This window comes from Onychostoma macrolepis, chromosome 14, assembly GCF_012432095.1.
Source record: "Onychostoma macrolepis isolate SWU-2019 chromosome 14, ASM1243209v1, whole genome shotgun sequence".
Lineage (NCBI taxonomy): Eukaryota > Metazoa > Chordata > Actinopteri > Cypriniformes > Cyprinidae > Onychostoma > Onychostoma macrolepis.
This window is the reverse complement of record NC_081168.1, coordinates 27,801,147-27,828,758: the sequence shown is the minus strand read 5'-3', so window position 1 is coordinate 27,828,758 and position 27,612 is coordinate 27,801,147. Positions and strand designations below refer to the sequence as shown.

Sequence of the window (27,612 nt, the reverse complement as noted above, 5' to 3'; positions counted from 1 at the left end):
CAAAGATTTAATTTGAAGTTCAAACCCAATACATTTATAAATCTTGCATACATTATGTTTATAGGTACCACATTATTTGCATAGGTTCTGTTGAGAACATAAATTAGATGAAAATTTGCACTTGTATAAGAGTTCCCTGTTCTGCAGCCCCTATCCACCGCCTACTTCAGCAGTCTGCTTCTTATTTCCCCTGTTTCTCCACCACCAATATTATGTCTGCTCACCAGTTCCTTTTTATGCAGGTGTCAGTACATTGTTTATGAACCGGCTGTTTTTCTTGGTGGGGAGGCTGTATGAATGGAGGTGAAGGAAAATAGGGAGGAATTCTGTGCATATGCTGGGAACATGACTGCTACATTACACCATCAGAAATATCTACAGCTCTTTTATTTATTATTAAATTAATCTCTTGGCACTCTTACATGTGTTCAGTCAGTTCATCATATTTTTGACCTTCTGAAGAAACCGTAATGTTCAAAACTACCCTTTGAAAGCAACATCAGCCTAATGAATGGATCAGTGGAAACTGCAGTGTACTTTGCGCCTCACCATCTTGCATTGCTGTCTTTGTCTAATGGATAAATCTGGGTTTGGCACATGTCAGCAGAATGCAACTGTAATGCTGTTGGAGGAGTAATTGTTCAGCATTGTTTTTCATGACTTTGGCAGGCTTCTTCCTTCCAAGGAGGACTGGAAATATTAACTATAATATTTGAACATTGTACGTTATTTGTTATTTCAAATTGGGAACAAATAAAATATGACAATATTTAACAATAAAATAACAATAAAATATGACCCTGGACCACAAAACCAGTCATAAGGGTGTCAGTCCTGTGTCGTGTGTTTCCCGCTCTCTTGTGTCTTTATATGGTTATTTTCCTGTCCTTGTTTAGTTTGATTATGATTCTGTTCAGCTGTGTGTGTTTTATTATCTTGTGTAATTAATTAGTTCCTGTCTGCTCAGTTAGTTTTTCGTCTGGTCTACTCGTTACGTTCCTTGTGATCCTGTGTGTCTCAGCCTTGCCTTGTCTTGCCCTGTCTGAGTTTATTACAGACTGTTATTTTGAAAGTTATCCTTGTCTCCGTGGTCCTCGTTCCTCCCCGCTGTGTGCACCGTGACAGAAGACCAGACCTAAACAGAGAATGAGCAGCGTCTTTTTTTCACTGTTTTATTTTCCATTTTTGAAAGTTTTTGGTTCTTTCCAGCCCGCCGGCCACGGCTCACTCAAGCCTGCGGGCTGATCCAAAGTCAAGCCCGCCGGCCGCTCCGACGTCAAGCCCGCCGGCTGCGGCTTGCTTCAGCTCCAAGGTTCACTCCAGTGTCCTAACCAAGAGTCCAGTCCAGGCTCCAGCCCCTGACCAGAGTCAAGTTATTTTAAAGTCTTGTGTCCATAGGAACAGTTTTATCAGTCTTGTCGGTCTTGTCTTGTCCGTGGAGGCTCTTCTGAGGCAGGTGGCTTCTCTAGTCATGGCCTGAGAGGGTCCCTGTCACCACATTCATCCCAAGGAGGGCTGTGGATTTGAGATAAATAAGCTTTCCATTGATGTATGGTTTGTTAGGATAGGAAAATATTTGGCCGAGATAAAACTATTTGAATATCTGGAATCTGAGGGTGCAAAAAATCTAAATATTGAGAAAATCGCCTTTAAAGTTGTCCAAATGAAGTGCTTAGCAATGCATATTACTGATCAGAAATTAAGTTTTAATATATTTACGGTAGGAAATGTACAAAATATCTTCATGAAACATGATCTTTACTTAATATCCTAATGATTTTTGGCATAAAATAAAAATCGATTATTTTGACCCATACAATATATTTTTGGCTATTGCTACAAATATACCCCTGCTACTTAAGACTGGTTTTGTGCTCCATATATATATGTCATATATATATATATGACCCTTTGTAAGACCTGCACAAATAAAATGATCAGTGTATGAGCGGGGTAGGGCAATGTTTATGGTAATATATTTAAAATATAAAATTACATGATTTATAGTTCAAATACAGTTTTTCACAAAAACAAAAAAAATCTTATAAAAAATCTTATGCTGTTAGTGAAATGTCTGAGTGTGCAAGACTAAGGTGATTCCTAGATCCCTAAAGATTACAGTAAGTACAAGGCATTAGTAGGGATCTGTGTTCGTTAATCAATGGGTCTGTCTGATGTTTTTGAAATATGTCATATGTCATTTTCAAGTCTTTTTTTTCTGTTGGGCAAAGAAGTGAAGTGAAAGAGAAGTGAAACATTTTTTTTTTTTTGTACAGAACCTAACTGCATATTCAGTTTAAACTCAAAGGTGAAAATCTTGTAATCAGCTGTTCTGCACCATGACCTCCTGGTCAGCAGGGGGCAGTATTTCACAGCTAGTGTAATTCAACTGAGTATTTTGATGTGGTGACAAAGAAATAAAAATAAAAAAAATAATAAAATGTTTGAATTGTCATTGTCTTCAGTCATATTGATAACATGAAGGAACCTTTATAGACTTTTGAGGTGAAGTACATTTACTTGGGTCTTAGGGTCTAATAGAGGGTCTCCCGAGTCCCAACTGGGGTTTAGCAAACATTTGGAGATTTGTCATGGAACTGCAGGGGTTTGTGAGAGGTCAGTAGTAAGTGAAACTGAATAATAATAATTATATACAGTATATATATATATATATATATATATATGTATATGTATATGTATATGTATGTGTGTGTGTGTGTGTGTGTCATTCTCTGTTTGTGCTCTGAGTTTGTCTTTTTTTTATAATGTGCTTTTGAAAATGCTACATGTGCAATCCATCTTCCCATACTTAAAATTAGAAACACTTATAACTAGCTGTTGTCACCAAAAGAGAAGCTTTAATGGCTCCCTGTGGTTTTCCACTAAAATAAAAAGTTGATGGTTTAACTCTTTAAAATCAGAAAATTAAGACATCTGTAAATATTAGTATTGCAATTTTAAAGTTGTACTGTAAAAATAAAGTTATTAATATTTTCTTTCTTTTCTGTCATATTGATATGTATTCTTTTTTTTTTTTTTTTAAAACAAACACAGTATTTGGTAACCCTCTTTTGTTGTGATGACAGCAACAGTCGAGTTGATATGAATAAAACCTGATGATTATGTTCTTGTGTGTGATTTGCTACTGATCTAAAGAGCATTTGACCATCTGGAGAAACAGTCACATGATCAGTTTACTTATTTGATTAGTCACTTAGAAAAAGTCCAGAATCTGAAATATTTATTATTAATTGTACATTATAAATCTTTATTTTAAAATGTAAAAAAAAAATCCTAAAACTTTTCAAGTTTAAATTAAACCCACATATTTTATAATGTTGTTTCAGAACTTTAGACCCACTGAATTGAATATGTTGCAAGAAATTAATAAAATCTGTAAATAATTATGGGTTCAGCTGATGAAAACTTGACTCAAACTGATGAGTGGTACTGCAGACTTCTTCAGTACATTGCAACAACATAGAAATGTTGCCTTGTTATTTATATGTTATTATTGTGTATTGTCAGAAGGGGCCGGTTCAGTTCTAGGGGGAGGGCTCTCTCTCTTTCTCTCTCTCTTTTTCTCACTCTCTCTCTCTCACTCTCACACATGAGCGTGAGACAAAAAGTTGTGTCCCTCCAAAATAACAGAGGAACAACAATCCCTAGGGACAGGAAACTGTGCCACCCTTCCAGGTCCGCTGGAGAGAGAGAGAAACTGAAGGGAGGGATCAGGGGCCTTTCATTGGAGCTGGGAACCAGAGAGTAGCAAATAACAGAGATCAGGTTGCACGTTTCAACAAAAGGCACAGATCCACCTGAAGGAGAGAGAGGCAGTCCTGCACCTGAGGTAGAGTATGCGTTTAACATTATAAACTTGCAGAAAGAGCGAGAAAGAGAGAGAGAGACACAGGCAGTGGATGACCAAAAACAAAGTGTCAGTTTGCCTCCCCTTCTGCTCTTTAATGTATGTGTGTGTAATTAGTCTTGGAGCTGTGTTCATGCAGGATTCACTCACATGTGTGTTTGTGTGTGTTTAGGATAATGTGGCGCTCTTCCTGAAGGGTTGTTTGGAGTTAGGTTTGAAGAGCTCTCAGCTATTTGATCCTGGAGATCTACAAGACACCTCTGCACGCTCTAACAAGTAAGATCAACCACTCATTAAACTGTCATTGTGTGTATGTTTGTGCTTGTGTGTGTACGCCCATGTTCTTGTTTACTTAGAAACACTGTATTTTTGCTCTAATTTCTTACATTGCAATATGTTACTTGAACAGTTGAGTTCTATTTCCAATGTTTCCAAATAATTTGGTTGCCAGTGGAAAAACATTAGACTCTCATTAAAACTGATTGATGTATTATTATGATTTCCTCACAAAATCTGTTGAGTTTGCTGTATAGATTTATTTGAATAACATCTGTCTTCCGTGAGTATTTTAACCATTGTAGTTTATATAGTGGCTTATACACTTTGATATGACTATACAAAATTCATTTATATGACCGCACCAACACCATCAGATTAGAACCAAATTTAAACCGAATTAAGCTGAATTGGCACTGTTGTCTTCTGTAGAGCTGCTTTACATTACACTGTTAATGATCTCTTTGTGTCCAACTGACTCGCACTAAATAATGACATTGCTGCCTTTGTAGATCTGGTCAATAACTTCTCATTTTTTATGTAGTGCTGCACGATAATGGTTAAATGGTTCATTTTGATTATTTTGGTCAAAAAATACTACCTAGTCTCATGGCATAAATGTACCTGGGTGCTCTTTTTAGCGAGATGCGAAATACATACCAATAAGTACATATCGCTGCAGTTTCCAAAAGAAATGAACACTAGAGGCAGTAAAACCCTGACACCTTTTATTCCTTTTCACACAAATTTACAGAGTTTCGATTAATAAAGTGTAATTTTCACACAATTACTTGAAGAATATCATGTTATGACTTCAAAACAATATTAATATGCTGGAAGATTTGAAAACTAATGCTTTTTAACATTAGCATCACACATATCCAGCTTCATATCTATGGATTTTCATAGACAGTAGGTTTGTTCGGTAGCTCACTGAGTACGAACTTGAGAGGCGAGGAGCGCCGGTTCGAAATCCTGTGTAACCACGGTTTGACAAAGCAGTTCAAATTTGCGTAAAAGGAAGTTGAAATGGCACGGTTGCATCTACAAATACGTTTTCATATCAGTTTTGCATTTGTTAACACTATCAGGTAGGTTTAGGGTTGGATTTGGTGTAGGGCATATTTCCAACACGATACAGCATTAACTTTTAGTGACAGTCCCCGGATATTTGAATTCTGAACCGCCGCAATAGGTACCTGAAGCAACGTAATAAAAACACAGCAATACGTACCTATATCAACGTAATAAAAATGTGCCAGGGTTCACGTATTGAACCTGTGTTTTAGCGCCACTCAGTGGACATTTCTCTTTGAAACTGCAGCAAAACGTGAAGTAAGGTACGTAAAAATGGTGTTGCACAGAGGTACGTATTTTTATGAGACCAGGTTGAAAAAATAAGAGGTTGCTGGACTGTATGTCAGATATCAGAGATGGTAAGTAGAGCGGGTAGGTAGCCAAGTAAGTTGCATGGAAGTAACAACAAGACCAGACAAAGGAGGAGTGCACAGTGAGGGCTTATAAAGGGTGACTTGCTTAGTTTAGGCAGGTACAGTGAATCAGAATTCTGGGGATTGTGAATGAGTAGGGGGAGCTGCAGGAGTGCACTGTTGGTTCTCACATTTCTATTCATGTTTTTAAAAAATGTATTACTACTTTTATGTTAAAAACTCTACAGTATGATAGGAATACAGAATCAATGCTATATAAAGTATTTATCTGTTGATTTTACAAGTTTATTTTAATTAAGTTAAAATTTATTTTTCCATATTTTTTTTGTAATTTAGTAAAAATAAAATAAATATGAATTTAATTGCAGCATGTGTTATTTACATTATTTAAATAAATGTGATTATATACATACAGGTGCTGGTCATATAATTAGAATATCATCAAAAAGTTGAATATTTTACTAATTCCATTCAAAATGTGAAACTTGTATATTATATTCATTACACACAGACTGATATATTTCAAATGTTTATTTCTTTTAATTTTGATGATTATAACTGACAACTAAGGAAAATCCCAAATTCAGTATCTCAGAAAATTAGAATATTGTGAAAAGGTTCAATATTGAAGACACCTGGTGCCACACTCTAATCAGCTAATTAACTCAAAACACCTGCAAAGGCCTTTAAATTGTCTCTCAGTCTAGTTCTGTAGGCTAAACAATCATGGGGAAGACTTCTGACTTGACAGTTGTCCAAAAGACGACCATTGACACGTTGCACAAGGAGGGCAAGACACAAAAGGTCATTGCAAAAGAGGCTGGCTGTTCACAGAGCTCTGTGTCCAAGCACATTAATAGAGAAGCGAAGGGAAGGAAAAGATGTGGTAGAAAAAAAGTGTACAAGCAATAGGGATAACCGCACCCTGGAGAGGATTGTGAAACAAAACCCATTCAAAAATGTGGGGGAGATTCACAAAGAGTGGACTGCAGCTGGAGTCAGTGCTTCAAGAACCACTACGCACAGACGTATGCAAGACATGGGTTTCAGCTATCGCATTTCTTGTGTCAAGCCACTCTTGAACAACAGACAGCGTCAGAAGCGTCTCGCCTGGGCTAAAGACAAAAAGGACTGGACTGCTGCTGAGTGGTCCAAAGTTATGTTCTTTGATGAAAGTAAATTTTGCATTTCCTTTGGAAATCAGGGTCCCAGAGTCTGGAGGAAGAGAGAAGAGGCACACAATCCACGTTGCTTGAGGTCCAGTGTAAAGTTTCCACAGTCAGTGATGGTTTGGGGTGCCATGTCATCTGCTGGTGTTGGTCCACTGTGTTTTCTGAGGTCCAAGGTCAACGCAGCCGTATACCAGGAAGTTTTAGAGCACTTCATGCTTCCTGCTGCTGACCAACTTTATGGAGATGCAGATTTCATTTTCCAACAGGACTTGGCACCTGCACACAGTGCCAAAGCAACCAGTATCTGGTTTAAGGACCATGGTATCCCTGTTCTTAATTGGCCAGCAAACTCGCCTGACCTTAACCCCATAGAAAATCTATGGGGTATTGTGAAGAGGAAGATGCGATATGCCAGACCCAACAATGCAGAAGAGCTGAATCAGAATCAGAATTAGCTTTATTCGCCAGGTGTGCGCAAACACACGAGGAATTTGTTGTGTTTTTTATTTTTTAAGGTGCTCCTGGTACATACATACATACATACATACATACATACACATCTGACATGAGAACAGAAAAACATTTAAATAGTAAGACTTAACAATAGATAATAATAAGTATGAATCTGGAACAGTAGATTTATGTACAGATTTGTACATTATTTACTCTATATACAGCTGTATAAATAAACAGATATGTATATGTATTTACATAATACCTGAGAAAGAGGCAATAATTAAAGATGGAGAATGAATTACAGAACACAGGTAATGATCCATGTGTTAGCTAGTTAAGCTGGAGATGGCATGGGGGAAAAAACTGTTTTTATGCCTAGATGTTCTAGTGCACAGAGATCTGTAGCGTCTGCCTGAAGGGAGAAGTGCAAACAGGTTGTGTCCCGGGGTGAGAGGAGTCTTTGATGATGTTACCTGCCCGTTTCTTTACTCTGGAGTTGTACAAGTCCTGAAGGCTGGGCAGGTGCACACCAATGATCTTTTCTGCTGTCCTAACAGTCCGTTGAAGTCTTCTTAAATCTGATTTGCTGGCTGACCCAAACCAGACAGTTATAGAGGAGCACAGAACCGACTCAATAACGGCTGAGTAAAACTGTTTCAGCAGCTCCTGTGGCAGGTTGAACTTTTTCAGCTGACGAAGGAAGTACAACCTCTGCTGGGCCTTTTTCACGATGGAGTCAATGTGATTGTCCCACTTCAGGTCCTGAGAGATGGTTGTGCCCAGGAACCTGAATGACTCCACTGCAGCCACAGTGCTGTTTATGATGGTGAGTGGGGGGAGAGCAGGGGGGGTTCTCCTGAAGTCCACGATCATCTCCACAGTTTTGAGCATGTTTAGAGCGTGAAGGCCACTATCAGAGCAACCTGGGCTCTCATAACACCTGAGCAGTGCCACAGACTGATCGACTCCATGCCACGCCGCATTGCTGCAGTAATTCAGGCAAAAGGAGCCCCAACTAAGTATTGAGTGCTGTACATGTTCATACTTTTCAGTTGGCCAAGATTTCTAAAAATCCTTTCTTTGTATTGGTCTTAAGTAATATTCTAATATTTTGAGATACTGATTTTTGACTTTCATGAGCTGTAAGCTCTAATCATCAAAATTAAAAGAAATAAACATTTGAAATATATCAGTCTGTGTGTAATGAATGAATATAATATACAAGTTTCACTTTTTGAATGGAATTAGTGAAATAAATCAACTTTTTGATGATATTCTAATTATATGACCAGCACCTGTATATATACAGGTGCATCTCAATAAATTCGAATGTCGTGGAAAAGTTAATTTATTTCAGTAATTCAACTCAAATTGTGAAACTTGTATATTAAATAAATTCAATGCGCACAGACTGAAGTAGTTTAAGTCTTTGGTTCTTTTAATTGTGATGATTTAGGCTCTTATTTAACAAAAACCCAACAATTCACTATCTCAACAAAATAGAATACTTCATAAGACCAATAAAAAAAACATTTTTAGTGAATTGTTGGCCTTCTGGAAAGTATGTTCATTTACTGTATATGTACTCAATACTTGGTAGGGGCTCCTTTTACTTTAATCACTGCTTCAATTCGGCATGGCATGGAGGTGATCAGTTTGTGGCACTGCTTGAGGCCTTCAGCTCATCTGCATTGTTAGGTCTGGTGTCTCTCATCTTCCTCTTGACAATACCCCATAGGTTCTCTATGGGGTTCAGGCCTGGTGAGTTTGCTGGCCAATCAAGCACAGTAACACCACGGTCATTGAACCAGCTTTTGGTACCTTTGGCAGTGTGGGCAGGTGCCAAGTCCTGCCGGAAAATGAAATCAGCATCTCCATAAAGCTTGTCAGCAGAAGGAAGCATGAAGTGCTCTAAAATCTCCTGGTAGATGGTTGCGTTGACTGTGGACTTCAGAAAACACAGTGGACCAACACCAGCAGATGACATGGCAGCCCAAATCATCGCTGACTGTGGAAACTTCACAATGGACTTAAAGCAACATGGATTCTGTGCCTCTACACTCTTCCTCCAGACTCTGGGACCTTGGTTTCCAAATGAAATGCAAAATTTAATTTCATATGAAAAGAGGACTTTGGACCACTGAGCAACAGTCCAGTTCTTTTTCTCCACAGCCCAGGTAAGATGCTTCTGACATTGTCTGTGGTTCAGGAGTGGCTTAACAAGAGGAATAGCCCTTTTCCTGAAGATGTCTGAGCGTGGTGACTCTTGATGCACTGACTCCAGCTTCAGTCCACTCCTTGTGAAGCTCTCCCAAGTGTTTGAATCAGCTTTGCTTGACAGTATTCTCAAGCTTGAGGTCTTCCCTGTTGCTTGTTCACCTTTACCTACTCAAATTCTTCCTTCCAGTCAACTTTGCATTTAATATGCTTTGATACAGCACTCTGTAAACAGCCACACCTTTCAGTAATGACCCTCTGTGACTTACCCTCTTTGTGGAGGGCGTCAATGTTTGTCTTCTGGATCATTGCCAAGTCAGCAGTTTTCTCCATTATTGTGTTTTCAAAGAACAAGAGATACCCGGAATTTATACTGTAGGGATGGTCATTAATTGAAACTCAAATGTAAATATTCCAATATTTTGAGATACTGATTTTTGACTTTCATCTTTCATCAACTAATCATCAAAATTAAAACAAAAAAACTTTTGAAATGTTTTACTTTACATGCAATGAATCTAAAATATATGAAAGTTTCACTTTTTGAAATAACTTACAAGAAAAAATGAACTTTTTCACGACATTCTAATTTATTGAGATGCACCTATATATATATATATATATATATATATATATATATACACACACACACACACACACACACACACATATACATATATATATACACACATATAGGTTTTACAGTGTGTGCATAATTAAGTCGATATTCTGATTCTTTTCCAAGCACATTATACAATTTCCAATCCACTCTCAACATGTCCATAAAACATTTTTTTTTAAATTAGTCAATCTATTTCATGACTAAAGATGAACGGTATATATATAAACAAAAACTTCAAAATGATTATCAGTAGAAAAGTTATTAATATTATCATGGTATTGTTACACACTGATGAGCACACTGAATTCATTTCACCAAGTTTTACATTTAAAAACAACACTCAACAAATAAAATTAGCAGCACTATGCACTTTTTGTTTCCATAAATATTAAAATAACAACAGTAACATTTTCAGGATTTTAAATTAACAAAAATGTTGACTAAATGACTTAAATGACATAACATTTTATCTACTAACATGTACAAGAATTTCAAAATGTTGTACAGACCGAGTATGGTTTCTTACAAGTTTTTTTTTTTCTCCGTTTCTATCACCAATGGTGTTTTGTTTCCTTGCCACTGTCACCTTTGTCTGTCACACTGCTGCTACATAGAAGACAAGTGCACAAAGAAGAGAGATTCCAAAAGGTTATTTATTCCACAAATCTCAGAAGAATAGGTAATCTACAAACCGTCAAAGCGATGTTCAAACAATAGACTAACTCAAACTGAACAGACAGGAACATAAATACACAGGCAAATGAGGATAATTGACAAGACACAGGTGAACTAACTAACGTAATCAAAGGGGAGACAGAAATTAGGTCAAAGAACAAGACAGGCAACCAAAGTTCAAACAGCTTGATGGTATGAAAGATCGCTCCCCTCCTGGAAGGTGCGATCTCGCGCCACAGAGAAGAAATGGGTGAGGAGACGGCAGAGGGATGGCAAAGGGCTGGCAGAAAGGCAGGCAGAAAACCAAGGCGGTGATGATCGAGGGAGGAGCCAGGGTGGAATAGATGGAGGGAGGAACCAAGGCGGAGCCCGGAGCAGGAGGAGACGGAGCAGGTGGGAGAGGAGCCCAAGGAAAAGACGGAGAGCCACAGAGCCAGGACGACAGGGAGGATCCGGAGGGCCAAGGCAGAGCAGATGGCTCGGGGGACCAAGGCGCAGGCGGGGATCTGGAAGGACATGGTGAAGCTGGAGTGACAGAGGACCAAGGTGGAGCTGGAGGGAGGAGCCCAATGGAGCCAGAGGGACGGAGGGACAAGGCGAAGACAGAGGAGTGTAGTCCCAAGGCAAGGGCAGGTCAATGACCGATCAAAGCAGAGCCGGAGGGACGAGTGAGCCTGGCAGAGCTGGTGGACTGACGGGCCACCGAGTTGAAGGGCCAAGGCGGAGTCCGGGACTCAGAGGCTGGAGGAGGAGACAAGGGATCCTTGAGCTATGACGTCGATGGAGACTTGCAGACCCGGGAATGCTAGGGACAGGGAAACGATCTCTGTGGTCGTGGCAGGACAGACAGACAGTTTTGGGTAGACAAACAGTTCATTGCAGACCTACATGGTCAATTCAGGACTGACAGGAAGCTCAGAAGAAGACAGGAGACTGGGTATATAGGAATAAAAGTCTATTAGATCCTTTGAATCCAGCCTTAGCTCAACCTCAGCGGTGGTGCAGTGGGCGGGGCTTTCCTCCACACCCCTGCCCTCTACAGTTTCATCCACCGTCGCCTGCATTGTTGCCGGCTCTCGCACCTGGTCAGACGATCGGCTCTGGCTCCGGGGCAATCCTCAGCTCTGTCGCTCTCTGGCAATGGCTCGTCGGTCGTGGCGGGCTTTGGCTCTCCATCTGCGGTGGGCTCTGGCTGACTCTCCGCGCAACGGGGTAATTTTGTTTGCATTATTGACACAATGCAAACTCAGGCGCTACTCAGTGGGGGAACGTGAAGCATTAGCCTGCATCTGGGCTTGTGAGAGGTGGCACTTGTATTTATATGGCCGCGCCTTCACCCTAAGGACAGATCACCAGGCCCTGACAGCACTACTTTCCACATCTGGGACAGGCCACAGGCCACTGAGGCTACACCGCTGGTCCGACCGTCTTTGCCAGTATAACTAACCTGAAGTTCACCCCGGGCAGAGACAATGTTGTGGCCGATCTACTGTCCCGTTCCGCTCCACCACACCCCACCACACACCACCACACACACACACACCGACATGGATCAGGTGGAACGGGACATTGTCCAGATGTTACACACACCCCTCCAGGCTGTTGTATCATTACAAGAACTGAAGGAGGCATCGGAACAGGACCCGGTCCTTTCTCAGCTCCGAGTCTATATTCTGAATGGCTGGCCTCAGGAGGTACCAGAGGGGCTGGCAGCATTTTCGAGAATAAAGCAAGAGTTGTCTTGCTGGAATGACACCTGTGTGGCACGGGGCCTCTGCACAGTCATCCCTAGCACCCTACGTGCACGTGTCTTGGCGATGGCTCACGAGGGCCACCTTGGTATTATGAAGTTGAAGCAGCGCTGCAGAGACCAGGTTTGGTGGCCAGTGTTAGATAAAGACATTGAGGCCCTGTTGAAAGATTGTGCTGCCTGTCTCTTAAGCGGTAAGACTGGTCAACAGGCCCCCCCACCCTTGCAACCTCTTGCTTGGCCATCACAGCCCTGGGACCACCTGCAGCTGGACATTTGTGGTGAGATACAGGGAGTTCCTCATCACCAACGCTTCCTAGTGGTTGTCTATGACCTGCATTCGAAATGGCCTGAGCTCATTACCACCGGTTCTGTGACTTCTCAGGTCATAATTAACTTCCTGGACTCTCTGTTTTCCCGCTGGGGCCTTCCAAACACAATCACTACTGACAATGGCCCGCGGCTAATCTCAGCTGAGTTCACAACATACATCAAAAACAAAGGTATTCATCACATCCGCACGGCATACTACCACCCCCCCCAAGCTAATGGTGGCGTTGAACACTTCCATCAGTCGCTGAAAAACAGTCTCAGAGCACATTTGTTCCAGGTGTGGACCTTTTCACGGGCCATCCATCACACTCTGCTGCACTACAGGGCCACCCAACACTCTACGACGGGGGTCTCTCCAGCTTTCCTCATGCTTGGCCATGAGCTCCACCTTCCCCTCGACAGGCTCAGCCCCGCACTGCCTAATGGGCCCACAACCGAGAGTCAGGGCCTCTGTCACCCACCAGCAGAGAAGGATGAAGCAGAAATTCGATCTCTCAGCACGCGTTAAGGTCACTGACATAACGGCCGCAGATTGGGTCAGGGTTCGTAGGCCCCACAGAGATAAACTTGCTTCATATTGGTCTGCCCCTCTCCAAGTTACTCATCAGCTGGGCCCAGCCACCTTCTTGCTCAGCAACAGCACACGGTGGCATGCAAGCCGTCTCCGCAAAGTGCTGCCTCCGGCACATACAACAGGCGTTACACCTCAAGCCACACCCTCCTACACAGGCTCCAGACATGCTATCAACCTGCCAGCTGAGATTTGTGCCTGCCGATCACAGGCTGCCCAGCCTCATCCCCTTGTTTCTCCACGGCCTGTCCGCATTCGTTCTCACCCAGGGCACTTACAGGACTTTGTGTCAACATTTCATGTTTGAAACCCAGTATGAGGGGGGGAAATGCTATGTTCTCTCAAATGAGTTGCTTGATAATGCATTGAGTTAGTGTTCAGTGATGCATCGAGTTTGATTGTGCTGAAAGCATTCTGTCATGCCTGACCAATGTAGGTGTTCATTTACGGGGGTCTGAGAAAGAGAGATAAAGTAAAAGAGATACGATAAGTGCATGCTACTTGCTGTGTCCGTGTGTTCCTTTTCAAACACAACAGGCACCTGTCACGGCCGCTGCACTTCGCCACTCTTTTGCCGTTTTTTGTGCTCCTCTACAGGTGCGCTGCAGTTCTATGGGGGTAATTAGGTGGATCGGGCACACAGGGCACACTGTGTGCCCGTCTATAAAGCGTCCTGGTTTGCTTTAATGGCGGCGGGCGACTCCTCATTACAACGGTCAGGACGGAGGTGAAGACCGCCGCTAGTGTGGAAAGGCTTTGTAGCCAGATTTGTTTTGTGACTGAGAACTTAAAATAAAATTCACTTTTGAACCGTCGCTCTCGTTCCCCCCTCCTTTCTTGTTACTTCCCACCGCGGGCATGAAGTAATCAGTGAGCCTGACATGACTGACGCACTATAGCTATTTGGGCATTATGTTCATAAGTCCTTTGATGTGTAGGGCATAGACGTTGCCGCTGCCTTTCTTGCATTTTGTTGTGGTGTTCAGTCTGGTCCGGTAGCTCAGCATTACTATGAAATAAGCTGCCGCTGCTTAGATCCAGTGGCTCAGCGCTGCTGTGACATAAGCAATAGCATCGCCATGATTGCCACTTGCTCTCACTCATGATGATGATAGCAAAACTGTTAGCTCCCTTATATCTGTTCTCATGTCCCCCTGCTGGTTAAAGGTTATGGGAACAGTAATTGCTCTAAGTATGCTGCTATAACGGCATGTTGACATCATAATCACTTATATTGGCCTGGCAGAATGTCCTGGCGATAAGGATTGTGTATGGCACAAGAAGGGGCACAAGAAGGTTTATCACCTCTCGCTCCTCTACATGACCAACTCGTGTTGAGCAGAGCACTCTGGTCACTTCTGTGATTTTGCCCCCATGGTAGTAACCCTTGCAGAAAAACCTATACCAGATGTGCTTAAAAAAAACAAAGAGGCACCTATGCATTTGCTATATATGCTATATCCTGAATGTTCCTTACTTACATCACATGTATTGTTTGTGCATGAGGAATCAGCCAATCCAAAACTGATGTTTAGACTTCATCTTACACTGTTGCACAGAGATGGTGATGACTGACTGGGTGCTACTGCCTTCTTGTTTCATCTGCATGAGATTGTCCCTGCAATGATCTTCACTTTTTTATGCGTGCACTAGCATATTCGTACAGTGCTCCATAGGCTTAACATAGATTTTATAGACAATTGGAAAAAAGTTTGGGGCAGACCTGACCTGTTGAAAAGAGATGGTGTTCATCCCTCCTGGGGTGGTGCCGCTCTTCTCTCTAGAAATATGGCACATAGTCTAAAAGCCTTGTTTATACTCGCGCCTGGCTCTGCTTCGCAAGCCTCCGCTGACTGCGCACGCACCTCCCCAAAAGGACGAGGCGTTTATACTTGACGCGTTCGCCGTTGAGATATTCTTTGAAACGACAGGGGGCGGCGAGGAGTAATTTTCCTCTAAAACCATCGGGAATCACCGGTGAGAAGAAGTCATTTGCCGGTACAAGGCTTCTCGTGTGATGAATGAGTTGATTAATTAATAATTTCTTTATTAAATGGTTAAAATAATCTTAAGCTTTTGGGTTATTTCACATATTATTAAGCAAATAGTGTATAAATAGTGTCTGCATGAATTCTAATTCTATTTTTATACAATAAAAATAAAACGTTCTTGAATTAAAAAGCCTTGGACAAACTATGCAAAAAAACAAAAAACAAAACAAAAAAAACTCCTCATTGTTTTCCCACAAAGCGTTAAAAGTTACCTGGTGGAGTTTGAAATTAACATCAAACTGCTTCTGTTTCACACAAATGCCAGCACAGACGTGCATGTTCGGCTAGAATCGCCCAGAACTAGTGCATCTTCGGAAGCGGAGCTGCGCAGAAAGTTACAAAAAATGTCGTGCACACTGCCACGCGAAACGACGTCGCGCGCACTCAAAGCGAACTTCCGCCAACACCGCGATGATGTCATATTTGGCGCGCGCACCCAAGCGAACTTGCGGACGCGTCGAGTATAAACCAGGCTTTAGAGTTCATATTTGACTAACTGGAGCCCAGGTCAGGGAAACAGACAGACTGGCTAAACCAATCGTCTGCTTGCCGCCTCACATCACAGAAGTCAGTTAATTCTCAACACATAGAGACTCTTTCACCTAGATATCACACTATAGAGACTGTGTCTGTACCCCGAACTAGAAAATACAGAAAACATCCAAACCAAAGTAATAGTAACAATTTAATTGATGTTCAACAAATAAAAAACAGATATAATACAGATAAACACATGATAATGCTTGGCTTATTGAATATTAGATCCCTTTCTACAAAAGCACTTTTTGTAAATCATATGATCACTGACCATAAACTAGATGTGCTTTGTCTGACAGAAACCTGGCTAAAACCAGATTATTACATTACTTTAAACGAGTCTACACACCAAGATTACTGTTACAAACATGAACTGCGTCCATAAGGTAAAGGGGGAGGTGTTGCTACAATTTATAACAAACCAAAAGGTCGGGTTTCAAGTATAATTCGTTCTAAGTAATGGTGCTTCATATAACATTATCCAAAGAAACAAGTGTTAATGATAAATCCCCTGTGATGTTTGTCCTGGCTACTGTATACAGGCCACCAGGGCACCATACAGACTATATTAAAGAATTTGCTGATTTCCTATCGGAGTTAGTGCTGGCTGCAGATAAAGTCCTAATTGTTGGTGATTTTAATATCCATGTTGATAATGAAAAAGGTTTGTTGGGATCAGCATTTATAGACATTCTATTGGTGTTAAACAACACGTGTCAGGACGTACTCATTGTCCAAATCATGCTCTAGATTTAATACTGTCACATGAAATTGATGTCAGTGGCGTTGAAATTTTGCAGCAGAGCGATGATATCTCAGATCATTATCTAATCTCTAGTATATTCCATAGAGCTAAAGCTGTAAAGCCAACTCTGTCACATGTTGACCTAGTTTCCTTAGTTCTCCTCATTAGTTAATTAGCTCCACACCTGTTTCTGTTTCCCCTTGATTACATTTTGTATTTAAAGCCTGTGTTCATCCCTTTTTCTTTGTCTGCTATTATTTGACCTATGTGTTTGCTATTCCTCGCTCCGGGATTATTTCTGTTTCTTGTTTGGATCGTTATTAAAAGACTCTGTTTTGTTTACACTCCTTCATCGTGCGCATATTGGTAAAACACCGTAACAGAATAGCAGACCGAAAAAGTGAATTATTTTTTAAGCGGCATTTTTCTTTCTGTTTATTTTTATTTTTTGTTTTTGTTTCCTCTCCCGGAATGGCCTTGTCAGCCGTCCAACTCCTTTGCCTGGAGCAGATGGACCGTTCGCTGGAGGACCATACCAGGGACTTTCTCGATCTGGCGTGCCTTACCAACTTCCCGGACCGCTCGTTCTGTGTTTTCTACATCTCCAGCTTGAGTGAGCGGTGTAAGGCATGCCTGCCAGTGAACGGTCCCAAAGAGGATTTCGCCGCTTGTGTGGAGCGGGTGCTGGAGAATAACAGACTGTTTTTCTCCGTCAGCCCCTCAGAGGAGGATATCTCCAGCCCCACTCCCAAACCAGAGAGCAGCCAGCCATCACCCCGCTATACGGAGATACTGCCTGAGCCCACTGCAGATGGAGAGCCTGAGCCCGCTGCGACTGAGCCTCAACCATCTTCTGACCAAGTGCGTGAGCCGGCAACATCGTCCGTCTTCGAGGGAGTTTTTGTGGTGTACGAGGGCTTGGAGGGAAGCCCCGCCCACACTCCTATGACTGAGGGTGAGCTGCATCTGGTTTCTGGGAGTTATAAAGCGGAACTAATGGACATCTTCCAGATGGACCTGATAGACTGGTTTGGAGAAGTACTAACCTGTGCTACTGAATCTCCTGCGTCTCCGCTGGTTCCGTCCAGCCCTGAATCTCCTGCGTCTCCGCTGGTTCCGTCCAGCCCTGAATCTCCTGCGTCTCCGCTGATTCCGTCCAGCTCAAGTCCTCCTGTGTTGCCTCCCTATCCCGCCTCCTCTCAAACCAGCTAGTTCCTCGCCTCCATCTCCGCTGATGCCTGTCAGTAACTCAGCTCACCCTCAGTCAGCGCCTGCCATGCGCTCCGTTCCGCCGCCTCGGGATTTCCAGTCTCCAGCTCCGCCCAGACTTGCGGATCCCCTGTCTCCACTTCCAGCCTCCGAGCTTTGGACCACACTTCGGTCCTCCGACCCATCGGCTCCGCCTCGGCTCCTAGCTCCCTCATCTCCACCGTTGCCCGTCATCCCACTGGCTCCACCGGGCTCCCTCATCCCTCCGGCTCAGCCTTGGTCAGTCGCGACCATCCGCTGCCTCGGGACTCCACTCCTCTGGCTTTGCCTCGTCACTCCATCCCTCCGGCTCTGTCAGGCTCCTCCTTCCCTCCAGCTCCACCTTCATCCTCAGTCGCACCGGCTATCCCATCCTTCAGCTCTGCCTCGGCCCTCCGGATCCTCAGTTTCGCCCCGGCTCTCCGTCTGCTCCGTTCCACCTAGGTCTCCACCTCCAGCAGCTCAGTCTCCGTCAGTCGGCCCCTTGGTGTCGTCGGCCCCTTCTCCACCATGGCTCCTCCCGCCGTCAACTCCGCTGTGGGCTGCCATCCTGGCTGGCCTCTGGATTGCCTCCGGGCTCCTCCCTGGCTCCTTCCTCCATCGACTCCACCCTGGCCCTATGAACATTGTCCCTTCCCCATTGCCTGCCCTCCTCCTGCTCCACACCCACCTCCAGAACCCCCACCCTCCCTCCTCTGTTGGACTGCTTTTGTTCTGCGCGGGGACGTGCAATTCCGGGAGGGGACGATATGTCACATGTTGACCTAGTTTCTTTAGTTCTCCTCATTAGTTAATTAGCTCCACACCTGTTTCTGTTTCCCCTTGATTACGTTTTGTATTTAAAGCCTGTGTTCATCCCTGTTTCTTTGTCTGCTATTATTTGACCTACGTGTTTGCTACCCCTCGCTCCTGGATTATTTCTGTTTCTTGTTTGGATCTTTATTAAAAGACTCTGTTTTGTTTACACTCCTTCATCGTGCGCTCAGTGGTAAAACACCGTAACAAACTCCTTGTTACAAATATGGTAGAACCATCACTTCTACCACAAAAAACTGCTTTATAAATAATCTTCCTGACTTATCTCAATTCCTCAGCATATCCAATAGCTCAGAACAACTTGATGATGTAACTGAAACTGTGGACTCTCTCTTCTCTAGCACTTTAGATACGGTTGCTCCTTTACGCTTAAGGAAGATTAAGGATAAGAGTCCAACACCGTGGTATGAGCACACCGGAAAATGGAGCGCAGCTGGAGGAAAACAAAACTAGAGGTATTTTGTATAGCTTGGCGGGAAAGTACCCTATCCTACAGAAAAGCATTAAAAACTGCTAGATCTGATTACTTTTCGTCTCTTCTTGAAGAAAACAAACATAATCACCGGTATTTATCCAATACGGTGACTAAATTAACGAAAAATAAAGTATCAACAGGTGTTGACATTTCCCAACAGCACCGCAGTAATGACTTTATGAACTACTTTACTTCCAAGATCGATACTATCAGAGATAAAATTGTAACCATGCAGCCGTCAGCTACAGTATCGCATCAGATAGTGCACTATAGATCCCCTGAGGAACAATTCCACTCAGTCTCTACTGTAGGAGAGGAAGAATTGTATAAACTTGTTAAATCATCTAAACCAACAACATGTATGTTAGACCTTATTCCATCTAAACTACTAAAAGAGCTGCTTCCAGAAGTCATAGATCCTCTTTTGGCTATTATTAATTCATTGTCATTAGGATATGTCCCCAAAACCTTCAAATTGGCTGTTATTAAGCCTCTCATTAAAAAACCACAACTTGACCCCAAAGATCTAGTTAATTACAGACCTATCTCAAATCTCCCTTTTCTGTCAAAGATACTAGAAAAGGTAGTATCCTCACAATTATATTCCTTCTTAGAGAAAAATGATATCTATGAGGAATTCCAGTCAGGATTTAGATCGTATCATAGTACTGAGACCTGCTTCTATCATCTGATCATGGTTGTATCTCTTTATTAATTCTACTGGATCTTAGCGCTGCGTTCGACACAATCGACCACAACATTCTTTTGAATAGACTAGAAAACAAGAAAACTTTTTTGGCATTAGTGGAAGTGCCTTAGCATGGTTCAAATCGTACTTATCTGACCGCCATCAGTTCGTAGCAGTGAATGAAGAGGTATCATATCAATCACAAGTGCAGTATGGAGTACCTCAAGGCTCAGTACTAGGGACGTTACTTTTCACGCTTTACATGTTACCCTTGGGAGATATTATCAGGAGACATGGTGTTAGCTTTCACTGTTATGCTGATGATAATCAGCTCTATATTTCTTCGCGGCCCGGTGAAACACACCAAATTGAGAAACTAACGGAATGCATAGTCGATATAAAAAACTGGATGAAGAGTAATTTCTTACTGCTAAATTCTGAAAAAAAAACAAGAGGTGTTAATTATCGGACATAAAAGCCCCACATGTAATAACCTAGAACACTATCTAACACTTGACGGCTACTCTGTCAATTCTCTTTCATCAGTTAAGAACCTAGGTGTGCTGTTTGATAGCAATCTTTCATTTGAAAGCCATGTTTCTAGCATCTGTAAAACTGCGTTTTTCCCATCTCAAAAACATCTAAATTGCGACCTATGCTCTCAACGTCAAATGCAGAAATACTAATTCATGCGTTTATGACCTCAAGGTTAGACTATTGTAATGCTTTATTGGGTGGTTGTTCTGCATACTTGGTCAACAAACTACAGTTGGACCAAAATGCAGCAGCAAGAGTCCTTACTAGAACCAGGAAGTATGACCATATTAGCCCAGTTCTGTCAACACTGCACTTGAGCAAGCTCTTATCACATTATAGTCCTCCACGTCCGCTGCGTTCTCAAAATTCTGGTCGTTTGATAATTCCTAGAATATCAAAATCGACTGCGGGCGGCAGATCCTTTTCCTATTTAGTGCCCAAACTCTGGAACAATCTACCTAACACTGTTCGGGAGGCAGACACACTCTGTCAGTTTAAATCTAGATTAAAGACACATTTCTTTATCCTGGCGTACACATAACACACTAATACTCTTCTATTACTCAAATACGTTAGGATTGTTAGGCTGCATTAATTAGATCAACCGGAACCGGGAACACTCCCCATAACACACGATGTACTCGTTACATCGTAAGAAGAATGGCATCTATGCTAATATTTGTCTGTTTCTTTCTGATTCTGTTTCTGAGCCCGTATCCGATCAGATGGTGGATCAGCACCAAGAGATGATGTCTGCAGCCCTGATCGTCAGCGGAGAGCCCCTGAGACATATATTTAAATTATAATAAACAAACAAATATATATTATAAAAATATACAGAGAAACAATAAACGCATTAAACTATACATTACAATTATAGCAAATGAATAAATCATATAAATGGAAAACTTCAAATAATGAATAAAACAAATATAACAAATACATTAAATTATAAATTAAAATGCTTCATCGGGACAAGACCATGGGAATCAGATAAGTCCTTTACACAATCTGACATGGCTGCGGTTGCAATTGAACTGCGGGTTTCGTCTGGCCAGAGGAGAACTGGCCCCCCGACTGAGCCTGGTTTCTCCCAAGGTTTTTTTCTCCATTCTGTCACAGAGGGAGTTTTGGTTCCTTGCCGCTGTCGCCTCTGGCTTGCTCAGTTGGGGACACTTAATTTCTAGCGATAATCGTCGATTTGGTTGCACAGATACTATTTAAACTAAACTGAGCTAGACAATGACATCTTTGAATTCAATAATGAATTGCCTTTAATTGAAGATTGAGAAAATTGAGTGTTTAATCTTATCATTATACATTACTGACACTCTATCCTCCAATTTGATACTGTTAAGTGCTTTGACACAATCTGTATTGTTAAAAGCGCTATATAAATAAAGATGACTTGACTTGACTTACAGTGCGCACAACACAAATTTCGCCATCAATAGTACGCGCACCACCCGATTTTTGTAACCATGTGTACTTTGTACGTGCAGGCCGCACATGCACATTGAATTTGTTTTGCACTAATCAGTTGTTCTACAAGGTGGCAACACTGGCCTGGGCCACTGTTTCACAGTAGAAACAAAAATAAAGAGAGAAAACAACAACAGCAACAAAATAACAGAGACAGCAGCAACAACAGACGGCCGCATTGACAAGCGCTTGTGTGAGAGTTTTATGAGATTGCTGCAACTTTAGTTTAAAAGAGTACAAACACATTTTTATCAGTCATAACTTCTGGAGAAGTATAGCACAGACACTGACCTAAGATTAAGCTTTATGTAGTGCATGTGTCAACAACCTGAGTGCGTGCACGCTATCAAATGGAGTATACTTTAAAATGCTATGCATTCAACTGTATGCATACGCTAACGTACACGTACAAAAATGAATACTTTTGGCTTTATTCTACTGCTCATGTACATGTGCTCCATTTACTGCTCTTCATTGTGCCCTTGCTGGTATAACTCCGTTTGTATTATGTTAGTGACAGCACCGGCATTGCCTCCGAGTCAGACATCAATACTATAATGCTGTTGGTACGACAGCCAATATTAACAATATATAGCACACCACGGGCAGGCCTGCCATTTGTTGTAACATTATGCAATAATGCAGTGACACTCACACTGTGGATGCACTGTAGATATCCTCAGGGATAAATTTTGCGAGGCGATAGTGTCATCGTCTTCATTCATCAAAGCTGTCAAAGATTCTGAGGCAATAGCATCCAGTGCCGCCGTATATAGTGCCTCTGTTTTGCACACTTGAATGCCATTGGTGGGCAAATTTTTACCTGAGAGATTTAATAAGGCTTCAGTAGGTTTGAGGAAGGAGGGGAAACCCCCAAAGCATCAACTATATGCAACATCTTGTTCCCTCCTCTTAGGTGGAAAAAAAGTGAAATGAGGTGGAAAAAATAGGCACAAAGGTACGATGAAAAGAATAGAAGATGCTATCGAAACTTTTCTGAAGACAGTCAGTCTTCTTCAGGTATAAAATACTGGACAGTATTTGCCATAAGTTCAAATCGTGGTAATCAAATACAGGTTTAATGATGATTATATAACATTATATTATTCAATGATAAGCATAAGTGTTATAATAATAACACTTCTCGTGTTTATTGCCATCCTATAATGAATCGCTTGTATTCCTCAACTATAAGTCGCTTTGGATAAATTCATCTGACAAATGAATAAATGTAGATGTAAATAATTATAATACAGTATGAAACGGTAAAACTAGCTGTCAGAAATTTTATCGTGGTTTATTGTCAAATTGGCCCTATTCATGACACTTAATGTTGTGATTCCTATTTCGGTCATGACAACTCTTGGAGAGTTTAGTATGGTAATATACAGTACATGGTAATGTTAATGTGTTTGGTCTTGACAGAATAGATCTGCTATGCTGCTGCTGCAGAGTGAGTACCAAGACTTGCTACTGCCAATACAACCACAGGCTTGCTGCTGTGAGCATGAAGGAAATACTGCTTCTGCACGTACAGGTGCATCTCAATAAATTAGAATGTCGTGGAAAGTTCATTTATTTCAGTAATTCAACTCAAATCGTGAAACTTGTGTATTAAATAAATTCAATGTACACAGACTGAAGTAGTTTAAGTCTTTGGTTCTTTTAATTGTTCTCAACAAATTAGAATACTTCATAAGACCAATAAAAAAAAAAAAACATTTTTAGTGAATTGTTGGCCTTCTGGAAAGTATGTTCATTTATTGTACATGTACTCAATACTTGGTAGGGGCTCCTTTTGCTTTAATTACTGCCTCAATTCGGCGTGGCCATGAAGGTGATCAGTTTGTGGCACTGCTGAGGTGGTATGGAAGCCCAGGTTTCTTTGACAGTGGCCTTCTGCTCATCTGCATTTTTTGGTCTCTTGTTTCTCATTTTCCTCTTGACAATACCCCATAGATTCTCTATGGGGTTCAGGTCTGGTGAGTTTGCTGGCCAGTCAAGCACACCAACACCATGGTCATTTAACCAACTTTTGGTGCTTTTGGCAGTGTGGGCAGGTGCCAAATCCTGCTGGAAAATGAAATCAGCATCTTTAAAAAGCTGGTCAGCAGAAGCAAGCATGAAGTGCTCCAAAATTTCTTGGTAAACGGGTGCAGTGACTTTGGTTTTCAAAAAACACAATGGACCAACACCAGCAGATGACATTGCACCCCAAATCATCACAGACTGTGGAAACTCAACACTGGACTTCAAGCAACTTGGGCTATAAGCTTCTCAACCCTTCCTAAAGACTCTAGGACCTTGGTTTCCAAATGAAATACAAAACTTGCTCTCATCTGAAAGGAGGATTTTGGACCACTGGGCAACAGTCCAGTTCTTCTCCTTAGCCCAGGTAAGACGCCTCTGACGTTGTCTGGGTTCAGGAGTGGCTTAACAAGAGGAATACGACAACTGTAGCCAAATTCCTTGACACGTCTGTGTGTGGTGGCTCTTGATGCCTTGACCCCAGCAACAGTCCATTCCTTGTGAAGTTCACCCAAATTCTTGAATCGATTTTGCTTGTCAATCTTCAGTCCTTGGTTCTCTCGGTTGGTTGTGCATCTTTTTCTTCCACACTTTTCTTTGGCAATGAATGTTTGTGGCTTACGCTCCTTGTGAAGGGTGTCAATGATTGACTTCTGGACAACTGTCAGATCAGCAGTCTTCCCCATGATTGTGTAACCTAGTGAACCAAAATGAGAGATCATTTTGAAGGCTCAGGAAACCTTTGCAGGTGTTTTGAGTTGATTAGCTGATTGGCATGTCACCATATTCTAATTTGTTGAGACAGTGAATTGGTGGGTTTTTGTTAAATGTGAGCCAAAATCATCACAATTAAAAGAACCAAAGACTTAAACTACTTCAGTTTGTGTGCATTTAATTTATTTAATATACAAGTTTCACAATTTGAGTTGAATTACTGAAATAAATGAACTTTTCCACGACATTCTAATTTATTGAGATGCACCTGTATAACATATATGAAATAAATAAATAATAGTAGGTTTTGTGATTGATGTGGTTTGAACTGGTAAAATGTGTTTGGAAAAAATATGATTAGAATAGTGAATATATGCACTGTGTCTTTGCCATCAGCCACCCTGCTGTCTAAGATATTGGGATTGGCCATCAGTTGACCACTATATAATTAGCTTTATATTAAACAATAGAAGTGTGTGTTTGTCCTCACTTGGATAGTTAGATAAACGTAGTCTCCATGGGCCATTTAAAAGGCTTCAAGTGTACAAACTTCCTCCATTTTGCTTCTTTTTTTTTTTCCTCTCATAGCCACAACATGTAGATATTAAACAAAGGTGTGTTTGTCCACTGCACAGTCTGTCGTCTCAGATGTCCCACTCAGAGTTCATGAGTGCGGTACTTCTTCTCAGTGAGGGATAAGCCATCAGGCATGAAGAGGTCTTTCTGAGACAGAACACTGAAACTACAGTAAATCAAAAAGATTGTCTTGCTCATAGGATTGGTTTTTGGCAAGGTTTTGGCAAACTGAATGTTTTGGAAACCTCTCTGTTAGTGTATGTGTGTTTACTTGTGTCATAGTGTCGCAGTTCAGAATTACACAATTGTGTAAATGGGTGTTTAAATATGTTACCAGATTATTGTTATTTAGTCTGAAGGTCCAGACAGAAAACATGTTTTTTTAATTCTTGCATTACATCATCTTTGGCACAATTTATGCATTTTTTAAAACCAACTTTTTAAAAGTAGGGTTGCACAGTATCACTGTGTGCACAAAGCAAGAATTTTAGTTTTTAGAAGTGCCAAAATAATAAAGTAAATATAGCACCTTTTTTGACAACTATGTATATTTTTTTCAAATTGCTCAAATTATTGTAAGGATAAATGTTGCTTTAGGCTGATATTATATTAGTAGTAATTATTTTATCATTTATTGTTTTATATATATATTTTTTGAATATATGTATTTTCAGTTAATTGGTTTGCTTGATAAAAGAGGTTTAATGAAAATGTATGCCATTAATAATTATGTAAAAAAAACAAACAAAAAAAAACATTTCTGTAATATTAAAACAAAAGCAAGGCCATTACAATACCCTTTAGCCTCTACCTCTATTAAAAATATAGTATATCCTCCTGAGCTTATTTCTGAACTGAACTTTTTTTTTTTTCTCTGAAAATCTACATGTGTGTGTGCATGTCTGCTGTTCACCTGTACTGGCCTATGCTTTTCCATACCTGTCTCTCTTTTATTCATATCGCAATCATCACTCTTTCCACTGGATCATAGACAAATCTATGAAATGAGCACAGAACTGAAGTATGTAGACACTCTGCTTGTTGATGGAAACAATGAACGCTTTTGACAGATGAAGGGAGAGAGACAGACTGAAGGTGCTATCAGAAGAATGATCTAATACGTATTGGAATCTGTCATGTGGTGTCAACCAAAGCCTATCTTCCAGGAGGAAAGCTTAGAAAAACAGACTGCCCTCTGATTCAACAGACATGAAGGAAACCAGAAATTACTGCTGCTTTATCTAGCCGTCTCTCTCACTCCCTCGCTTTTTCTTTACAATAAAAAAAAAAAAAAAAAATATATATATATATATATATATATATATATATATATAATACATACAGTATATAATAAAATAAAAATCTGGACACATGAGGTAGAGGTAGTTTGAAATGTCAGAAGCTGTCAGTGCCTAGAGATGATCAAATGAACTGAGAGACACACAGACACCTATAATATGAGTTTTGGACTGGTCAGAGAGTCACTGTTTACATTTTTTTTACCACGTTTCACCAAACCAGAGCAATCTGCAGGCTGAAAGTCAAGTCACACCAGTCAAAACACTCCATGCAGGGTCCCCAACATTTGATGATTTGAAAGTTTTGAATGTTGAAAGATTAAAAGATTTTCTCTTATGAATTTAGGTAGATAGTAAGATAATTTGTGTTATTTCTTACTCACCTGTTTTCTTTTTTTTTTTTTTTATCTAAATGATTGAGTTATATAAAATGAGTCCACTTACACATCTTTCTTATTCTTGGTCTTTCTCACAGAGGCCCAGACAACAACAAGAAGTTAAAAAATGTAAGTAAACTCTTCAGTGCCATGCCACTATATATATATATATATATATATATATATATCACAAATGCTGCTTTATGTGTATCAGTAGAAACTTAATAATTTGTAGCATAAATATATTTTTGAGCTAATTACTCCATTGTGATGAAATAATGGGTTTGATGGAACCACAAGCAGTTCTGTCTTGGCAAGGTTGAGTTGAAGGTGATGGTCCTTCATCCAGCAAGAAATGTATGTTAGACAAGCTGAGACGCGAGCAGCTACCGTCGGATCATCAGGATGGAATAAGAGGTAGAATTGAGTGTCATCAGCATAGCAGTGATATGAAAAGCCATGTTTCTGAATGACAGAACCTAGTGATGCCATGTAGACAGAAGAGAAGTGGTCCATGAACTGAGCCCTGAGGCACCCCAGTAGTTAGATGTTGCGACTTAGACACCTCACCTCTCCAAGATACCTTGAAGGACCTATCTGAGAGGTAAGACTCAAACCACTGGAGTGTGGTTCCTGAGATGCCCTTTGC

The 27,612-nt window shown here is 41.1% G+C and overlaps 1 protein-coding gene across 21 annotated transcripts in view; it reads left to right on the top strand.

The window, feature by feature from the left end:
* limch1b (LIM and calponin homology domains 1b) overlaps positions 1–27,612 on the top strand; it is a 299,726-nt gene that overhangs the window by 142,569 nt on the left and 129,545 nt on the right. For 20 of the 21 annotated variants that reach the window (XR_009274143.1, XR_009274142.1, XR_009274145.1 and 17 more), the window contains 2 exons: positions 4,041–4,144; positions 27,062–27,092. Coding sequence is in view for 6 of the 21 variants with exons in the window: in XM_058797791.1 (XP_058653774.1) it covers positions 4,041–4,144; positions 27,062–27,092 (135 nt within the window). In the remaining 15 variants the exon portion in view is untranslated. Of the gene's footprint in view, positions 1–3,628; positions 3,851–4,040; positions 4,145–27,061; positions 27,093–27,612 lie in introns of those variants that run through there. The other variant, XR_009274151.1, reaches the window with a different exon arrangement.